Raw genomic sequence first — 20,823 nt, forward strand, 5'->3', positions numbered from 1 at the left:
GAAGGGAAGGATAGTCAATGGAGAAACAGTTGGAAAAGATAGGAGAAACAGAAAGCGTCATTTGGGTGGAAGCGAGGAGAGGATGGAGATACTGGGGGGTCTAAGGCAGGTAGGTGTGCGACAAAAGAGTGGTGAGGTCACTGTGCTGGCAAGTTACAGAGAAGAAACAGTATACAAGCAAAATACAGAGAATTTCACAATGGGCAGCAAGATTTGACTTTTTAGCACAAAGCAAATACAGCAAGATTTGACTTTTTACAACAAAGCAAAAACAGCAAGATTTGAATTTTCAATCTTGGAATCGGATGTTAGCAAAGGGTTTTAGGAAGCACTGCGCATCAGGCTGACAACATGGGAGTAACAAGCAGAAAGAACAGTGATCTTGAAAGGCTTAGGAGTGAGTCCATGAGGAGGGAACTAACCCATAGTTCTGGAGGAGCTAAAGTCAAGGCAGTCCGGATTTCTTAGAGGAGTGAGGTGGCAGCATCATTGTGGTTAAGGTGCAGGGAGAACCCCAATTAGCATTCCGGAAGTGTACAGGGAGCAGACAGGGGCCTTAGAAGTGGATCTGAGAGGGCTGGCTGAAGCCTGACAGTCCCTGATTGGATGGAAGAAAAAACTCAGCAACCAATGGGAGTCTAGTACAGGAAGAGGTGGTTCAGCACAGCCTGCCTACACAACAAAGAAAACCACAGCGGCCATCTTGGAAGGGCCTAAAAACAGTCAAATATGCAGGCAATAGTGGGAAATAATGTGTGCTTTCAAAATAGCAAGGCAGCTGCAGGTATTAAAAAGCTCAAAAAATGGCAGCACAATGAAAATGCCAAATAAAACAGTCCTTTCCAACAATTGTATGCACATTTCATTTGTTTTTTTCTTTTTCTTCTCTTTTTTTCCAATTTCGATTTTTCAGGATCAATAATTCCCCTGGAGGTGCAGTAATGCACAGAAGGTGCACCTACCTAATGGAATGGTCAGCAGCCAGGCACAAACTTCACGTGTGCAGGAGAACAACAGATGCCAGGAGGGTGGAAACAGGACCACACTCTCATTGAGAAGCAGATGAAAGAAACCAGTTCTTGGTGGGTTGTTGCTGTTGTGTGGTCTCCCTGGCTGCGCACGGAGTTGCCTTTCTTTCCGGATCCCCAAACTACAGTTCCTGCATGCTACGTACCTGGAACTGGACATAAAACTCAGGTGAGACTTGAGTCTACTGGCCTGCTCTGTGCCAGCCCTGTAGCCCTGCACGCTCTGCTCCTCTGGAGTAGGGTTGCGGTACAGGCATAACCTTTTCTAGGCAGGCTCCTGACATCTACTTTTGAGCTGTGACATAGTGGTTGGGGCACTCTGGGTGGGGTACAGCACCTAGTGGCTTGCCATAATGCCATTAAGAAGAGCAATAGCATTCTACACTTGCACCTGAGAAAATATCTGGGTGTGTGGCGCCTGTGAGGTAGAAGTGTTACAATGCGGCTTGCAACATATGAGCTGATAGCCCAATCCTTGTCAATATATGTGGTACTGAACTGTGAAATATTTAAAGGCACGCTTGGGAAACTGCCCCTACTGTTGGCACCCATCAGAGGGTTGTGGACTTGTAAGTATGGCCCTGCTGTTGACATCATGCCTAAGGGTGTGGGCAGTTGTAAGAAATCAGGAGCTATGGACAGATTCACTACGCCTAATGTTAGAAATATCCCAGAGGCTGCATCAACCTCGGAGATGAACCACCAACACAAGGTAGCATCTTCTCCTTCAGATCCCACGCACATAATGGAGGCCACGGCAAAGGGTTTCACTGCTGTCCATGAGAAACTTGATATTACGGCCAACGTTGCTTCCATGAGGACCCAGCTTGCCAGAGAATCCGGATGAATAACGAAAGCCGAGACACGAATCGGGGAAACAGAGGACACTGTACAGAGCCTCCAAGGCACCGTTGCAACCCTGGTGACCGATATGAAAATGGTCAAGTCTAAATGTGATGATTTAGAGTCCCGCTCCAGGAGGAACAACATCAGGATAGTGGGAGTGCCGGAGGATGCCCTCTAGGGTAGCATGGAGCAGGCAGTGGAGAATCTGGTCAAGGACCTTGTGGGATTGCCCTCCTTGTCCCCCTACTTCGCAGTTGAACAAGCGCATCGAGCTTTGGGGCCACGGCCAATACCCGTAGACTTCCCCCCCCCCGTAATTGCTAACATTCTCAGCTATTGAGATATGGACAGTGGTCGAAGTGTACGAAAAGAAGTAGTGGAGCTATATTCCCTGCTGGCCTGGCCCCGCTCCACATAAACCCCATCGCCACATCCCCTCCCACACACAATACACCCCCCCTAACACTTGAACCTGCTGTTTAAGGAAACGTCCTGTGCAGTGCACTGAAAGTGCAAGTTTCAACTTCTTCCTACACTTTTATTTTAAAATGAAACCATTCCGGAACGGTTTCTTTTTAAGATAAAAGAATGGGAGCTGTAAAAGGTAATTAAAAAAAGTAGAGGAGCACCGCTCCCGACCGCTCCCGCTCACTTCGACCACTAGATATGGACCATCTCCTTCGCCTCACCAGGGGAAAAAAGGACCTGCGCCTGGGACCCCAAGTGATCAGACTCTTCCCGGATTTTTCTATATCAGTGCAAAATGAACGCTGACATTTCATCGGGGTTAAAAAAACTATTACGCAGCCATAACATTCAATTTGCCATGTTGTTTTCGGCCAGACTTAAATTCCAGTTTCATGGAAAGCTCTATTTCCTCACGGTCAGCGACAAAGCGGTTATGTTCATCGAGGCACAGATTCCGATGCCAGATGACCCAGACCAGGGTGAAATGGATTCATAGCTGAACTGAAAGTGATACATATGCACCACGTCATGTTTCTCCTACAAAACGCATGAGGATATACGTAACACAGTATACCCTGCTGTACAGAACTTCTTGAAATAGTATGGTATTATTCATATTCAAATAGCGGGTCTGGGCATCGACAGCTTTCCCCACAGCAGTTGCTATTGTTATGTTGGTTTCTGGGACAGTAGGTAGGCCAAGTTGGGGTAGGCCACTAGGAAGGGGGGTGGTGGGGAAAGGGGATTACACTGCTTGGTTGGGGAGGGCAGTGTGGAGGGGGAAACGGTCAGACTAAAAAGGGCTGTGGGGGCGGGTGTGGGAGGGGTGGTTGATTGTTTTAATCTTAAAGGAAAATGGTTGGCGGCAGAGGGCATGGCTAGAAATGTACACATGAATGACACAGACACTATATCTGACGTATCAGTGTGGAAAATATGGGATATTCCCTGAGCTGCAGGATGGAGATCAAACTGATATCTTGGAACGTTAGAGGGCTGGGGAATTTCACTAACGCACGCAGAATCACTGTATACGCACAAAGACATGGAACAAAGATACTCCTTTTACAAGAAACACATGCCACAAGAGGAGCGGCAACTGGTGTAGCACCCACGTGAGGCCGAAATAGATTTTGTACTACCTGTTCATCCCATGCGAGGGGGGTTTTGACACTGGTTCACAAATCTATTAAATTTACCCTAGAAAAGAGCTATATCGACCCGAGGGTAGATGCATCATTCTGCATTGTATAATCACTGGTGTTGAGTATCTGTTGGTAAATACATACAGCCCCAATGTTGACACCCCGGAATGTTTTGACAATGTGGTGTCCATTCTCATGGGATATATTGGGAATCCGATCATATGGGGAGGAGATATGAACCTGATTCTGGATGTGGAGTGGGACAGAATGGGGAAGGCCCCCAGATCTTTATCATGGTGGCCCGCAGATTGCTTAAACCCCTGACATCACTGGGGCTAAAGGACGTCTGGAGAACCCTACATGTGCAAGAGAAGCAATATTCATATTACTCTTCTGTACACAATATCTCATCACGGATTGACATGTTCCTAGTATCCGGCTCGCTGATGGGCAGGATCAAGAATACCGACATACAGGCCCGAACATTAACCGACCATGCTCCAGTAACACTTTCATTAGAGATGGGGTCATCACCGACAACGCACAGTGCCTGGCGGTTTAAAGTCAACGTTTCATAAGACAGAGATCTGATCGGATAGCAAATTATTTTTTTAGTTGCAATGAACAGCTGGATACATCCGCAGGAGTAAGATGGGAGGCCTTTTTAAGGTGTATATCCAGGCATGTCCATATCCATAGAGGCAGGTATACTGAAAGCAATTAGGAGAGATCTCCAACGATCTGAAACCAAACTAAAGAGTCTAGAGCAGGAGTGTGCAACAATGTCTAGCCCTGCTAAATTGGTACAGATACGTGCTGAGCTGGAGTTCTTCAAGTCGCGTGACCTATTTCTCATGACCACAGGCTGCAAAGAGATATGGGGAGGGAGAGAGGCTAGGAAAGGCACTGGCTAGACTAACCAGAGTACAAGGGGGGCAGACCCAAGTAGAGTGTATTGTCGACAAGCACAGTGCCCAGCAGTGGACTGATCATGAGATCCTTAATGTCTTCTGAAGGTTCTATTGCACCTTATACGCAGCTGGCTGACCACTCTATTTACACAATATACATTCCCTCCTAGAGGAGATTTTTATGTCGTCCATTAGCCCCCAAGTCAGAGAAGAGCTTGAACGCTTGATCACCCTAGAAGAAATAACAAAGGTGATAATTGAACTGCCGAAAGGAAAAGCCCCGGCCCTGATGGTCTCACACCAGAGTTCTATCAGGAACACGCAGCAGTGCTCGCCCCGAGTCATCTTGAGGTTTGGAATGAATTATTTTGTGAATCTATTCTCCCCCCACACTACGGGAGGCCACCATAACTATTCTCCTAAAGCCTAGCAAGCCGAGCACAGAGTGCGGATCATAAAGGGCACTATCGCTTATGAATATTGGCACTAAAATCTTCACAAAAATCTTGGCAAATACGTTCATACCTCTCATGCCCTACTTGATACATGAGGATAAGGGAGTGTTCGTTCCTGGCAGATCAACGTCACTGAATATTAGAAGACTCTTCAACATCATGTCTAGAATCGAGCCACATACAGAGGGAGTAGCAGTAACATTGGATGCCCAGTAAGCTTTCGACATGGTCTTGTGGCAATACATGTGGGAGGTCCTGGAAATGATGGCCATTGGTCCGGAAATTATTAGGTACTTCAAACTACTGTATACACACCCTACTGCTGGTGTGCTGGTCAATTCTCATCGATTTTCCCCTTTCACATTAAACCGGGGCACCTGTCAAGGTTGCCCATTCTCCCCTATTCTCTTAGCCCTGGTCATAGAGCCTATGGCTGACTCAATCAGAGCCTGGCACGCCCGGAGGGGAATTCGGCTGAAGGACCAGCTGGATATAATATCATTATACGCAGATGATGTTTTGCTGCACATTAGAGACCTATGCACGAACCTTGACCCGATATTGAGAGATGTGATCCGGATAGGTAGTTTCTCTGGCTTTATGATTAATTATAGTAAATCAGAGATGTTCCCACTCACTGTGAATACCAACCAACCGTCAAATGAGTTTCCACTGCCATGGTCACCTGAAGGTATTAGATACTTGGGGTACCGATATCCACGACCAAGCCAACGCTACTGATGGACAACTGGCCGTTGAAAAATATGTAGAGACTAAACTAACAAGATGGCGTCCACTCCCCATCACCATAGCGGGGAGACTATCCCTAGTGAAGATTATTCTGGTCCCAAAGATTCTATATATTTTTGAAAATGTCCCCATTTGGCTTGGGAAGCAATAAGTTGCCAGACTTCATGGTCTATGTGCACAATTCCAATGGCACGCTCGAGCCGTGAGGAATAAATGGACCGCCATGACCCTACCCTATGAGAGAGGTGGCTTCACAGCCCCCAATCTCGAGCTAGACTTGATTGGTGCACAGGCGCAGTATGCAGCATACTGGTATGTGGATACTGGTCGCCCACCCCATGTTAACTTAGAACAGCTAGTAGTGGGAGATACTGATCTCACAACTCTGTTCTGAATAGGACCTACAAAGATGACTGCCCACTAGACCCTACAGCCTCCACGCTTCTAGCCTGGTGACGGATGCTACCACTAGCGGACGAGACTCGCCCCTATTAAAAATGGATTCCTATATGGAGATTCCCTGGCCTAGAGCTTACACATGATACAGCCCTGTTACCCCATTGGTATGGGATGGGATAAAGGGGATTGACGGATCTATTCCCTGAGGTGAAGTTCATCACATCCCAGACATGGTGGGACGGGCACTCCCGGATGAACCACCAGACACCCAGGAACTACAATACATTGTCAAGTCAGGTGGAGCACATGCAATAGTCTTCTCCCTACATAAAATGATGCTGGGGAGAATTCCGGACACTACATCTGGGACGCACGGCTACATGGGCGAGCGAGTTAGGCACTGACCTCTCAGATTCTCAGTGGAAAGCCACATGCTCCCACAGTCGCAGGGTTTCCCTCAATTTCAGATTTCACTGCATCCAGTACAACATTTTGAATAGGCTCTATTATACCCCCCATAGAATTAATCGGTTTGTCCGTCAATCACTTCACACTTGCCCAAGATGCCATGATGAGGAGGCTGACCATATACACATGTTCTGGGCATGCACCAGGCCCCAAAATCTCTGCAATGAGGTCTTACAAGCACTTACAGAATTCATGGGATCTACCATTGAGCCGGATCCACTGGGTGTTTTGTTTGGTATATGGGAAGGCACTGTGAATCATTTTTTTAATCCTAAGTTCTTTTGTAGTCAAGTAAGAAATCCTCCCGGCCTAATGTGGCTGACCACACTTACCTGGACTCAGCCTTTGAGGAGGACTAGGTGACCATGCTGACTCTTCACTCCCGTCCCAAGAATGTGTGGTCTGAGTTTCGTACCTACCTTGCCAACAACTCTGTCGACTGATATGTATCTATCACACTGTGTTGTCCACGACAATTGTACCCTGTGATTTTGGAAAGACCGTAATGCGTTATTCCGTACTGCTAAACTGTATTACAATACGTTGCAATATGTCTGTATATCTTCTGAGAAAACATATCTTAACCATGTGCTCTGCCAGTGTTGCCAATAAATAAAAGTTAAAAAAAAAGAAAGGACTCATGGGTGTGGTGTTTTTTTACCACTGTGGTAGGTGTGCCAAAGGCTCGGGCTAGCCATTTCAATGCACATACTCAGTAATGGACAGAAACGTGGGTAGTACTCCTTTGGTACAACCTCCATGCCCTGCCACAGCCACACATTCAATCTGGGTGCCCTGAGAAAGGTTGTTCCACCACACAATACACCACAGTGGGGCAAAGGATTCCTCTTGCTGCCTCGCAGGCCATACAAGAGGCTGCTGATCCCTTCCTTTCACGGAATGAGTGTGATTGTGTGTATGTGAGGTGCTGGGGGGCACTAGGGTCGGGTTTTTTTTTGTTTACTGGACATCTATCATAGATGCCCAGTAGAAAAAATGACACGCCTGTCCCCTGTGTCCCAAGCTCCACATACACAATCAATGCCATCCCTGTCCACTGGGCCCCACAGCGCCAAACACACACACAAAATCAAAGTGAGTGTGCGTGTATGTAAAGCACTGGGGGGGGATAGGTGGGCAGGTATGGTGTTTTTTACTAGACATCTATCATAGATGTCCAGTCAAAAAATACCATCCCTTTCCCCTGGGCCCCACAGCACCTCAGACGGAGAGTTGATTTCAGCCGGTGGGGAGGGGGAGTGCAACAAAGACATTTTTAAACCCCCTACCCCCACTCGCCCAAAATCAGCTCGGACCAGAACAAAAAAACTCTCACACACACACATTTACACAACATACACACAACAGGCATGTTTCATTCAACCAAACATCCATTATGCACTCACTATTAAACACAAGCATACACGCAGACATACACATATTTAAATAAATACATGAAAATACAAACACACACATTTAGAAAACATACACACTGCAAGCACTGTCTCATTCACACGAGCACCCATCATGCACTCACTCAGAACACAAGCATACACGCATCCATACACATTTCAATGATAAATAAATAGAACCCTCTGTTTCATTCACACAAACATCCATCATGCACTCACTCATATCACCAACATATACGCATCCATACACATACATGAACATAAAAACACACACATTTAGACAACATGCAAACTGCAAACACGGTCTTATTCACACGAGCAGCATCAAGCACTCACTCATAAAACACGTGTTCAGTCGCGTTATAAATATCATAACACAAGAATGCATGCATCCATACACATTTAAATAATACATTGATATGCAAACTCACATTTACACAACATACACACAGCAATCACGCTCTCATTCACACCAGCATCCATCATCATACATTCATTCACCTAACACAAGCACGCACGCATCCATACACATAATGTACATTTTAAAAACAAAGCATTAACATGAACTTAACTTCTGCTGCAGGTCTTTCCTCTGCAGGGCTCAGGACCCTGCTATCAGGAACAAGAATCAGGAAATTTCCTGGTTTATGCACATGCGCGCAGTGGCCGCCTGAGCGTGGGTGACGAGACACCCCAATCCAGCCTGCTCGATCTTTATGTGCAAGGAGGTGGAGGAGAACCCCCTTGCACATACAGACATGCAGTTCCCAAGCCAGCATTTCCAATGAGCCATGCAGGGCTGGGGAAGCGAAAAGCCCCGTCTTGCATGGCTCATTGAGCTTGCATGGCTAGGGTACTAAAACTGTCAAAGGAAAACCGTGTTTCCCTTTGACAGTTAAGAGCGCTCACTCAGCTGAAAAAAACAGCTGGGAGTGCTCGTATTTCAATGGGCTGCCTCTAACATTATGGGTGAGAGGGGGCCAAGACCCTGTGGGTCGATGGCCACTCGCCCATTGTGGACGAGCCACCCCTGGTGGTATGGAATGTTAATGGGTGCACATGGCAACAAGGTTATAGTGTAGAATATTCAGTTCTATGAATTATTCTTCAACATATATCTTTAGTAAATCAGGTTTGATGTGATTTGAATCGAAATTTATATTGCACACATCCTCTCTGAGCCAAGCAGAGACCTGCATCTAGGTGCAGATGTTCAATTCCTGAGACAACAATTTAGAACAATACAGAGGCAGAAATGATTGAAACAAATGAGTCTTCAATTTGTTGTGGACAAGAGTGAGAGAGGATGTTTTCTGGAGTTCAGCAGGCAATGTGTTCCAGAGAAGGCACGCTTAATTTACAAATATCAGTCACCCCGGAAGACAAAATAAGAAGCAGAACAGCCAACACATTTTGTCCAATCGAGCAAAGAGAGCAAGTTGGATGAAAAAGACTGATTTTAGAAAACAGATAACTGGGTGCCATGCAATGAATGCATTTATTGTATTTATTTTTTAATACACATTCAGTTGTTTGGCTTTGTATATACAACATTAAAAACACAAAAACAGTTACAACAATTACAGTGTATCGAAATTAAGACCTATTTAACAAGATAAGAATCACCACAATAAGAACACCATAAGGATCAACACTCTCATGACACAATATAAAACGTAGAAAGACTGCATGGGACATGACATGTTTAAAATCTGTAACTAAGAACAATTAAAAGAACCTCAAAGGAATACATGAAAACTAAAATATTTCATGAAACACCACATCATTCAATATTTCATACTTGTTACAAAAGGGGAGATTAGTTTAAATAGTTAGCAAATTAATTGTAACTAGATAAAAAAAAATCAGGCTATGGTCACAACCGTTAATAAAGGCAGGCCATTTAAAAAACAGTGGTCACAGTTAAAACCACTGTTATACATTTTCAAATAGCTGCATCGTAACTTGTGGAGACTCTCACAGGCAGTTAACAGGTGTTCAATGGTTTCTATGGCGCCAGTACCACATAGCCGACAAAATCTAGAGTTGCGTGGAATTCGAATTCACACCCCTTGGTTAATCAAGACAATACTAATGTGTAATTTTAGTCTCATATACTGCCAAGCAACAAAACTATTTGGTGATAGATATGTAGGTTTTTCGACAAACTATCAGAGCTGTGCTCACAGAATGCAGTAGCATTACTCCCTGAATACAAGTTCACCAGATGTTGATTTTTACTATGTGATAATAATCTGGGTTTCAAACGAGCCTTAATCACATACAATTCACCATATATAGTTCTACCACAGCATCCCTCTTTCCATTTGGTGTGCAAGGAAAATAACAGGCCAAGTGTCCCCATACTGTTACGTTTTCTATTTCGCAGAATGTTTCAACAAAATTTGCCATCATGCTATTATTCTCGAGCTTCAGTAAATTGTCACAGAATATTACAGTTTTCGCAAAGAAGTCTGCTAATATGCCAGTAAGATCACATTCTAAATACAAATATTCTATTGATAATGACTGTGTCATAAAGAACAATTTACTCAGTACTGATGCTTCATAATGTTTCATTACTGCTACATATTGGTGTCCCCAGATCTCAATACCGTAGAAGAGAATCGAGCACATTTCTGTTTGGTATAATAAGAGAGTTGTCACAATGGAAATACCACATTGTTGGCCAATAAATTGACGGATGCCGCCAACTGCTCTATTGCATTTGATCTTAGTTTCATTTAAATGTGTGTCCCAACTAAGGTTGTTTTGTACATAGATACCTAGGTATCTGTAGTTGGAAACATTTGCAATCCGTTGGCCATTCAGTGTACAGACAAAAGTACGGCTTCTTGCAGAGGATGGAGAAAATGTCATTGTCTTGCTATGTCAACATTAATTCATAGACCATTGACAAATTCACCTAAAGCAAGAATTAGACTTTGTAGTCCCTTTTGGGGTGTGGTCTACTAAGACCAGCTGGTCATATGGTGACCCATTTTAAGGGGGCACAAAATCGGATTAACCAAAGCCAGGTCTATGTTTGCAAGGTACAGGTTGAATAGCTTAGTCGTGACAATGCACCCTTGTTTAACACCGCAGTGTGTAGGTATTGGTCTTGATGGTCTGCCTTCCGTGTTTAATCGAATCTTAACTGAAGTATTAGAGTATAATAACATTAACATCTTAAGCAGACCGGTCGGGATATTCCATTGTGACAATTTATTCCATAGTCTATAACGTAGTACAGAGTCAAGAGCTGCTGATAAATCAATAAAAGCAGCATAAAGAGGTGTTTCTCTGCACTTCCAGGCATATTCTATGGAAGTAACAAGAATAGGCAGATTGTGGGAGGTGCCAGATTTTTTGATGAAGCCCATCTGATTCAGTGGGAGTATATTATTCGCCAGCATCCAGTAATTAAATTCAGACAGTAGTATTTTAGCAAAGATCTTAGACGGGACATCTGACATGGCGAGCATTGAGTAGTTTGATGCGATGTTCCATGGGACTTTTTTGTGCACTGGCAAGATGTGACTCTCGGACCATGTTTTAAGGATACTGCCTGTGTTACCTATATGGGTATACAGTAGGTGGAGACTGGACCTGGGGCGGCTTTCACAAGAGCGTTACAAATGCCGTCCAGGCCGGCGCACGGGAGAAGTGCAGTTGCTCTATGATGACAGTAATGTTGAGGATCGATGCTTGGCACATCCACAATGTTATAGGAAGGGGAAACAAGACATGGTCACTCTCACCCTGACCCAGGGTGTTAGCAATGTGTGTCCTCCACTCAGGTTCAGTTACTACATAGATGGGGAGACCACAAGGTTCATGTCCTCTTAGGACTGGTCAAATCTTTGAGTTCACCTTTTGGGTAGCCATATGTGCAATCTCTTTCCATTTTACTAGATTGTATTGTAAACGATAGTCCTTTAACCATTTCTGGTAGTTTCTCTTGGCTACTCTGATATGGTGAGTAACTTCATTTGGGGTGAGAGGGCTGATTTCTACATTGAGAACTGCCCTGATTGTGGGGCATAGTTGTCGTTTCACTACAGCTATTACTGGATCATAATTCATTTGTTTGGAGATGGATGTATTTGCTTGCTCAGCTACACTCTTGTATTTCCGATAAGATACTATAAATTCTTTGATTCGGCTAATCAAGAAAGCAGGCACAATCTCATCCTCCAATTTGTTAGTCATTGCATCAAAATGGGTGATAAAAACCGGCAATAGACTATTAGTAGCTGTTGTTGCCCTTACCAGTTTAGAGGCATTCCAACGTATTGGATTACCTCGCGTGTTGGTAGATATGTCTCCATTAGTTTCATATGTATGTGCTGTATTACAGCTATCTATTTGTGTTAGAAGCAGACATAGAGGGAGGTGGTCACTTTCTGATCTTGGGATTATGGCCATATCTTTAACAAAGTGCATGCCACTTGGGTTAACAAATAAGTAATCTAAGGTGGAGGCAGAAACACCACTAACAAGAGTATAGGGAATGGGGACATCTCCTGGACAAAAGCCATTCAGACGCGTCATGCCAAACTCTTCTAAAAGTAGCACTCATTTTTTTGCTGCCCAACTGGCTGAGCTTCGAGGTGGACAAGGAGCTGATAAATGATCGGGACAGCAGTTATGGTTGAATAGTGCGATGTGGGCATTAAAATCACCTACTAGGAAGACCAGGTATTTACAGATATATTTTTACATAATTGATCAAACCACTGCTACATTATAGTGGTATAATTTAGATGCTAGGACCATAGGGGTAGAACCATCAATTACCTCTTGGGACTAAGGGGAGGCCACAGAGATCAAAAGTCCATCCTTTGGTCTTCCCTTTTCTCCTTTAACTGCAACTTTTTGAATCGTTGACCGGCCGTCAAAATCAACAAGATCAATGAGATGTCTCTTGCAATGCTATAATAGAATAGTTTGATAAATTCAATAACAACCCATCAGACCTAAACAAATGTGTGAAGCCACTGATGTTCAATGAAAAGATGATCTGAATGTCATTGAGACAGCTTGGAGAAGTGCTCTTTGAATACATTTATATATTAGGCAAAGGGACCTGAACTCAATTGGTTTCTGGAAAGGCAACCAATGTAGCTTCCTGCAATGCAGAGACACGGATACAGTTCTAAAAAGGTTATATACAAATCTAACTGTGGCATTTTGGGCCACTTGTAGTCAATGTAACTGACTCGCTGGAATTCCTTAAATAAGAGTGCCAGAATAATTGAGTCAATAATTAGCTATTGTCCACACAAAAAAAGCGAGGACCAGATCAGAGATAAATGGCAGAACAGGTTTTAATAACCTAAGTTTATAATAGTCAGATCTGATAACTTCAGTAACATGAGCTCTACAGCCCAGAGATACCTGCCATCTACAACCTAGATTTCTTACCTTACAAGTGAAGGAGGTTGTAATGTCAAAATGGCAGGACAGGGATTTTTGGCATGAAAATCAATCAGGGTTTTTTATGGACCAAAAACAATAAGTCCGGTTTTTGAGGGATTAATTCGGAGCATCCTTTCAAGCATCCAACTTTGTATTGCATTTGCACAGGCCAGAATTCGATTAACAGCTTCAGATGAGGATTTTAATCTGACATAAATATGAGTATCATCCGCGTAGGAATGATTTTTCAGATTAAACCTAGCAAAGATGCCCATTAATGGCCTGAGGTACATATTAAACAAGATCGGGGAATGGGGTGACCCCTGGGGCACTCCGAAGAGAACAGGAAGATTGTTGGAGTAAAACGTTCCCAAGGTGTCTGGTAAGTTTACGTGACAAAGCACTTCAAGATTTTCAAGGGCTTCAATAAAGAAAACTGGCATTCCATCTCTCTCTGGCACATGATAGCAGATAGTAGGCATGGCTATTGCAGGGCAGTACAGACTGCCAAATAAAGATTTATGGGGACTGGCTGGTAGCGGGCAAACACATCCCAGCGGGATGCCCTGGATTTGTATGGATTTATGACAATGACCCATCTGAATTCAATCTTGTCCCACTGCTGTAAGCATAAAATCAGCGTTATGGAACTAGTGTACATGGGATAAAAAACAGTATTTTAGGGTCTGAATCTAGGAAACTGGGTGCAGACATAGGGGACAACCCCAGGGCACTTAGGGTGGTAGGTCCAAGGGAGCAATACTACTATTTTGTCAGTGGCCACAAAGGTGCATGGGGGACAAGATATACCTACTTTGTACAACAGAGTAATTATCGTCCAGTTGTTCAATTGATCATCAAACCTACATGGCTGGACATGTGTTAAATTGGAACACTTGTCCCTCTCTACTGCCAGCACAGCCTGAGTGGTATAAAATATCTATTTTGTGTAATCCCTCTGAACCTGGGAATTACTGCCCAATGGGCTGAACAGAAAGTATTACATCCTTGTAGATCTGAGCCTGCATTGGATAATTTCTGCCTTGGTGGAAAGGCCCACCTATTTCAAAGTGCACCGCCATCTCCATTGTCAGGCAAGCAATGACTTGTTTAGGCCTGTTTCTCTTCACACTGTTAGTTCTCCTGGGCCTAGTATGCCACAAAAAGCCTGCCCTTAAGGTACGTATAACTTTGCAGGCATCCCTCTTGGGCTGTATTTGGTCATAATGGCCCTTTACTCTGACGTCACTTCTGGGGGGATATATAACATAATTAGAACTTTGGAATGTTGGCAGTTACACCCTGCAGGATATACTGTGGCAGAAGGCACTAAGGGCTCGATTAAGTGTTCCATCCCAACATTCCAATGTTTCTCTACTGTCCTTGTTTAAAACAGAAAATTCAACTCTCACTGGGTTGAATGTTTTAATAGCAATAATACTCTGCTCATCGCCCATTACCAGATGGTAATGGCCTTTGACCCTTGTTATCTTGAGGGTCAACGCATCTGAAATGCCATTTGACTGTGCATTATTGCATAAATAAGGCCTTTAGGTTCAGACAAGGATGGTCTTTACCACACGTTGTTCTATTCAATACCAACAATCTTACCTCATCATAGAAATCGGGATTCTGTGAATGGTGTAGGACTGTTGTGCAGGCCTTTGTAATGAATGGTGGTCCACCTGCCTTCCCATATATGCACTGAAAAGCCAAAAAGAACGGATTGGTTTCAACTTTAACTTGTTCTAATATTTATTTTAATGTAACACAAATATACAATTTTCGTAGATTTAATGTACACAAATTAGATAAACCTACAGTCTGTATTCAAATCACATTAATTATCTCACATTTGTATTGTCTTCTTGAAGATGATAAACATATTACTTATCATTTAAATAAAGGCTGCCAGTGAGGAAGCTGTTTATACCTATTATCGCAACGGCGCAGGGAAGAAGGAGGCTCACGGGGGCAGTGCTGATGCCAATACAGCCAATTAGTGATGGTCCTGAAGACGGGGGATACCTTTCCGGTATGGGATACCAATGAATAAATACTACGGGAATCCTTCTGAGCAAGGCTGCTTCATAGCACCAGCTGCTGCTTCATAGCACCAGCTGCTGCTGCTTCTGTTCAGCGCTCTGTGCCTCAGCGGACTTTGCCCCCTGACCTGCACACCACATGGAAGGCCATTTCATTGCTACCGGGGCGAAACCCACGGTGAAGTCTGGCAAAGTCCCTTGCTGTCTGCAAAGACTGTGTGGTGCACCCTTAGGAAGGGTCTGTGCTGGACTTCCATAACCAAGGGACTCCACTCTGCACATGTGCAACCTACCATCTGCGCTCCACCAGCCTCTCCTGTGCTGCCAGAATCCTCTAGGCCTGGTCACTTCATCGCCCATCTGCTGCTGTTTCTTTTCGGCGCTCTGCACCTCAGCAGACTTTGCCATCCTGTTCGGCACCGGCAAAGCTGGACTAGCCCTCTGACCCACCCACTACCTCCTGGAAGACCATTTCATTGCTTCCAGGGCAAAGGATGGTTATGTCCCTTGCTCACTGCAGCTGTCCACAGATGGGAGCTCTCTTCTTTTCTCTACTACTGGTTCTAGGCACTCATCTCTCCTTCCATTATGTTATCTTTTCTAATACATCCTTGCTGCTTTCAGCATGCCATTCCAACTGAACTTATAACATCCCTGACTTCTGCCTCCCCCTCCCCCACGCCCCACACCCTCCTTACTGCAGGGTCTTAATTATCTTTTTTCCATCCTGTGCTGATTATCACATCTCTCTTCTGTATTATTTACTCGACTTTGTCTATTGTTATTCAATGTTTGCTTATTATGTTTTTTCCTATCCCTTCGAACTATACCGCTCATCCTTTCTACCCTAATTTCTCGCATCACAACCTACCTAATATATCCTCCTGTCTTTGACCATCCTACTCCATTTAACCTTGCTTTCTTGAATGTACGCTCCATCTGCAGCAACGCCCTTTCCACTGTTGATACTTTCTATTGTCTAAACTTAAACTTTATTTGTATCACAGAAACGTGGTTATCTTCAACTTATTCTGTCACGCCAGATGGCTTGACAGCTTCATGACAGATTTTTCTCATGCCCCCCTCCCTCATCCTGCATCAGGTGGTTGCATTGGCATCCTATACGCTCTTCATGTTCCCTCCATCTCTCCTTCTCTGGTTAATAACCCAAATGTCTCTACATTCGACGATTCGAATATTAGAACTCTCTCTTTTCTAAACCTTCTCCTATTGCTTTTCTTTTGTTCTACCGCCCCCCTGATCCTGTCAACTCCTTCTGTGATGATCTTGATCCTGTTCTGTCCTTCCTTCTCCCTTTCGATGACCCATTACTTCTACGTGGAGACTTTAATCTCCATCTTTCTTCTACTCACTCTTCTACTCACTCTTCTTTTCCTTGCTTATCTCTTCTTGGCTCTTACTATCTTTTCCCCATCCCTGCTCGTTGTTCTCATACAACTGGTTCCTGTTGAGATTTAATTATTACCTCCTCCCTATAACTGATTTAGGTCTCTGCTTCTCCTATTCTCTCTTTAGAGCATGTGCTTCTATCCTTCTTTATTATCCCTCCAATAGCTTAATCTCTTTTTACACTTCTTTCCCACACCTTTCTTCATCGGGATCGACGTAACTTTAACACTTCTGTTTTTGAACGCTACTATTTCCTCTTCTCTTTTATCCTTTCATGTACTCGCTTCCTCCATTGTGAACTCTGCCTTCTCCTATTTCTTCACTGCTATCTCTGATACTCTTGATTCTCTCCATTCTGCTTCTCTTACTCCTACGCACAAACCCCCTCAACCTTGGATGAGATCCTCTACTCCGTCTATCTCTGCACCTTGCCGAGCGCCGCTGGCGAATGTCGCAGTTCTCCACAAATCTGTCTCCTTTTTCCTCCCTACGCACGATTTATGATACTGCTGTACGTTCAGCCAAACGACAGCACTACTCTAATCGTCTTGATTCCTATTCTTCCCATACTCATCATCTATTTCTGTCTCGTATTCTATCTCCTGCCCTGGTGTTAACGTCTTTATGAAGTCAGAGTGGTCTTATAATAAACCTTGGCAAAAATAAAATCTTGGAGCTCTCGAGAGGAAGGAAAGCGGGTCTGAGAAATTGGAAGTTTGAAGATCAGTGGGTGGGTGATGCAACAAGTTTAACATTTTTGGGCTTCCATTTTTCTTCAAAAGTTCAATCAAAAGATGTGCGGGTACTACTCAGCATGAAAGCAAAGGTGTTGACCAACCAACTAATACAGGTAGACAAAAGATACAGAAAATGTTCAATTAAAGAAGGTATCCAATTCTATTAAGGGAAGGTGGTCCCAAAGCTATTGTATGGTCTAGAACTGTGGACCGATAAGTCATATGCCTGGCTGGACACAATTGGCGGGAAGATGTGGAGACTGGTATTAGGGTCCGGCCACCACAATTCGATATGACCTGGGTCTTTTATCTTTAAAGGTCTCAATGAAGAATACCCATGAAATAAATGGATGGTATTTGTCCAATCCCACTTATACAAGGCCTTCTTGACCTTCTCTAGGTTCAACATCAGGGAGGTTTTGGTACAATGGCAGAACCTGTGCCTATATCAGAAAATGATATGCTTCAACACTGATAATTTGTATACAGCCCTCTGTCTCACTTTATTAGCAAGAGCAATCTCTCGATTTAATTGTGACACGTTCGAGGGAAAATGGAAAGCCAATTGTGAACTCTTGCTAAGTGAACTGGACATTACAGTGACTCCCTGATGTTGAACCTAGAGAAGGTCAAGAAGGCCTTGTATAAGTGGGATTGGACAAATACCATCCATTTATTTCATGGGTATTCTTCATTGAGACATCTGCTCACGAACACAAGCCCAGAGGTAAGATAGCGGCATATTTGCTGACATTCCCAAATCATTATAACAACTTCAGGCGCAACAACCGCAACTGGCTAAGCCACAAAGATCAGTAACCATAGCCACATTTGCTCGCTCTCTCTTCTTTCCTCTTAGTCAGTAATTATGTACTAAATGCAATTACCCATGCACTTGTAAATACTTGTAACTATGCAAACTTTAATTATATATGCACCTGTATATCTATCTATGCAAATGTAACTAAGCTATAGGTAATCTTGTTATGATGTGCGCCCAGCTACCTAAGGGTTTAGAGCGCCCTATAAATAATAAACAAACAAATAAAAATTACTATTGCTCACTTGTTATGCTGCTTCGTTGGAACTTGTTTACTATGAGGGAGATTCTGATAAGGTGAGGATTAATTGATTTAACAGATAATGTGTGTAGACTATGCAAAAGGAAAGGGTCAGAAGAATTGATTGAGCACTTGTTCATGGAATGTGGGGCATTGCTGAGTGAAAGAATGACATACTTTAATATGGTAATGAAGTCCCTGCGACAACATAAGTTGAAAGACCTGTGGAAAGGACGGTTGAACCCTTTGAAAAGCTCAGAAGCCCTTGCTGTGGCTGCATTTATAAAATCGTGGAAAATAATATGAAGGATGAAAGTTAGTTGTGGGGAGTGGCTATGGAATTGCATCTATGTTAACAGAGACATTAAAATCATGTAGTAGAACATTTTCTTTTTTTGAAAGATGACTAGGTTTTATGGGATATTTCAAGTTCTAAATTTGGTTGATGTTGTATCCTATTTTAAATGCATTTCTTTTGTTTTTGACTTTTGTAACGGTTTGTAATAAACCAAAGGAAATAAAAGAAAATGCTTCAAAGCGAGGGCTCTCCTGCACCCCATGACATGAAGGCCTCCAGATCCTCTGCAGATGATCGGAACACATGTTCCTGGCTGCTGCAGGGATTTGAAGGCCTCATTCCCTGGACCAACAGATTAAATGTAAGAAAATGTTTTTTTTTAAATGTGTGTAAGAGTATATAAGTTTGTGTGTATGTATGTATATAATGTTTTGTGCATTAATGAGTGAGTGCATGGTGTTTGGGTGGATGGCAAGGGAATGCCTGTGTGAGTGTATGGTGAAAGGGTGCACACTTAAATGTATGGGTGGCTGCCTGGGTATTCCTGTATGGTGAAAGTGTGGACACAAACATGTATGTACTTATTTTATTTATTGGACATTTGTATGACGCCTATACACATGTATTTCCAGGTGCCACAAGACAAGATGGGGAGGTGGGGCATGGGAATCTAAAAGTAAACACAAATAAGATACAACAAATGGTTATAATGGCCTTGTGACAAACCTGCGTGCATGACAAGGTGGTAAGTGCAAGGAGGAAGGGGTAGAGTGAGAAGTGCAGGAGTGGGGTAACAAGCGTGGGGGCAGGCAACTGCTGCATGGGCCAAGGCGGCAAGTGCCAGGGGAAGGGGGGTAGGGGAGAATGAGTGTGGTGGGCAGTGCGGATCAGGTTGGGCTAGTATGGGCAAGGGAGCCTGAGGGCAAGTGCTGGCAAAGGATGCTGAGGGGATTGGTAGGGGGTGGTCTGGCCCCTGTTTGACTCTGAATGGACCAGGCCCCAGTCGCAGCGGTAGATGGAGAGTTAACAAGGGAGGGGGAGAGGAAAGGAAGAGGAGAAAAGGAACGTATTGAAAAGTTTCCGGAACTTAAGAAGATCCAGCTCAGGTCTGAGAGGGGTAGCTGTTCCAGAGGGAGGAGTCAGCCAAGGAAAGGGTTCTACCTCCATCTCCCTGCTCGCAGAAACGTTTGAACTACAGAGAGTTGGAAACTGAAGACTGAAGGACTCTGGATGAGAGGTATTTAGGGAGGCATAGCTGGATATAAAGAGGTCCCAGGCCCCAGACAGCCTTGTGGATGATGCAGAGGGTCTTGAATTTGATCCTTGCAGACACCGGGAGCCAGTGGAGATATTTTAAGGCTGGAGAGATGCAGTCCCTGGGCTTGAGGCCAAGGATAAGTCTTGCAGTCCTATTCTGGATTAGCTGAAGGGGGCAAAGGAAGGAAAGAGGCAGGTTGAGGAAGAGGCGGTTGCAGTAGTCTAGCCTAGAGAGAACCAGGGCTCTAGAGACATTTAGCTTCTCAGGAAAGGTTAGGAAAGGTAGAATGCCCCAGTGGAGATGCAACCGAAAGTTGGACTTCTTGGCAAGATCCATGTGGTGTGGAGAGAAAGAGAGAGAGAAGTCAAAGATGTTCCCAAGGTTTTTTCCTCCACACGTGGGTCAGGGCAGAGACTCAGGGAGTCTGGCCAGAGTGGTGGGGAAACAAGGAGCAGGCATCCCAATGAGAAGGACCTCTGCCTTACTGGCATTAAGGCAGATATCATTGTCAGAGCACCATGCCTGAATATCAGTCAGGCAGTCAGGTATGAAAGTGGAGGAGCAGGAGGAGATAAGGGAAGGCAGCTTGAAAGAGAGCTGTGTGTCATCTGCGTAACACTGGCAATGAGTGGAGAAAGTGGAGATCAGGTGGGCCAGAGGGGCCATGTAGATGTTGAGGATCAATGGTGATAGGATAGAGGCCTGACGAAA

General features: G+C 44.1%; 1 protein-coding gene across 5 annotated transcripts in view; it reads right to left on the bottom strand.

Annotated features, from left to right (window-relative positions):
- The window catches only part of DOCK10 (dedicator of cytokinesis 10), a 2,208,289-nt gene that overhangs the window by 1,072,258 nt on the left and 1,115,208 nt on the right, over window positions 1-20,823 (bottom strand). For all 5 annotated transcript variants that reach the window (XM_069618176.1, XM_069618179.1, XM_069618177.1 and 2 more), the window contains exon 19: window positions 14,915-15,007. In XM_069618176.1, the coding sequence (XP_069474277.1) occupies window positions 14,915-15,007 (93 nt within the window). The remainder of the gene's footprint in view (window positions 1-14,914; window positions 15,008-20,823) is intronic.

The sequence above is a fragment of the Ambystoma mexicanum genome, chromosome 10 (genome assembly GCF_040938575.1).
Source record: "Ambystoma mexicanum isolate Mex_15411 chromosome 10, UKY_AmexF1_1, whole genome shotgun sequence".
NCBI classification, from domain to species: Eukaryota; Metazoa; Chordata; class Amphibia; order Caudata; family Ambystomatidae; genus Ambystoma; species Ambystoma mexicanum.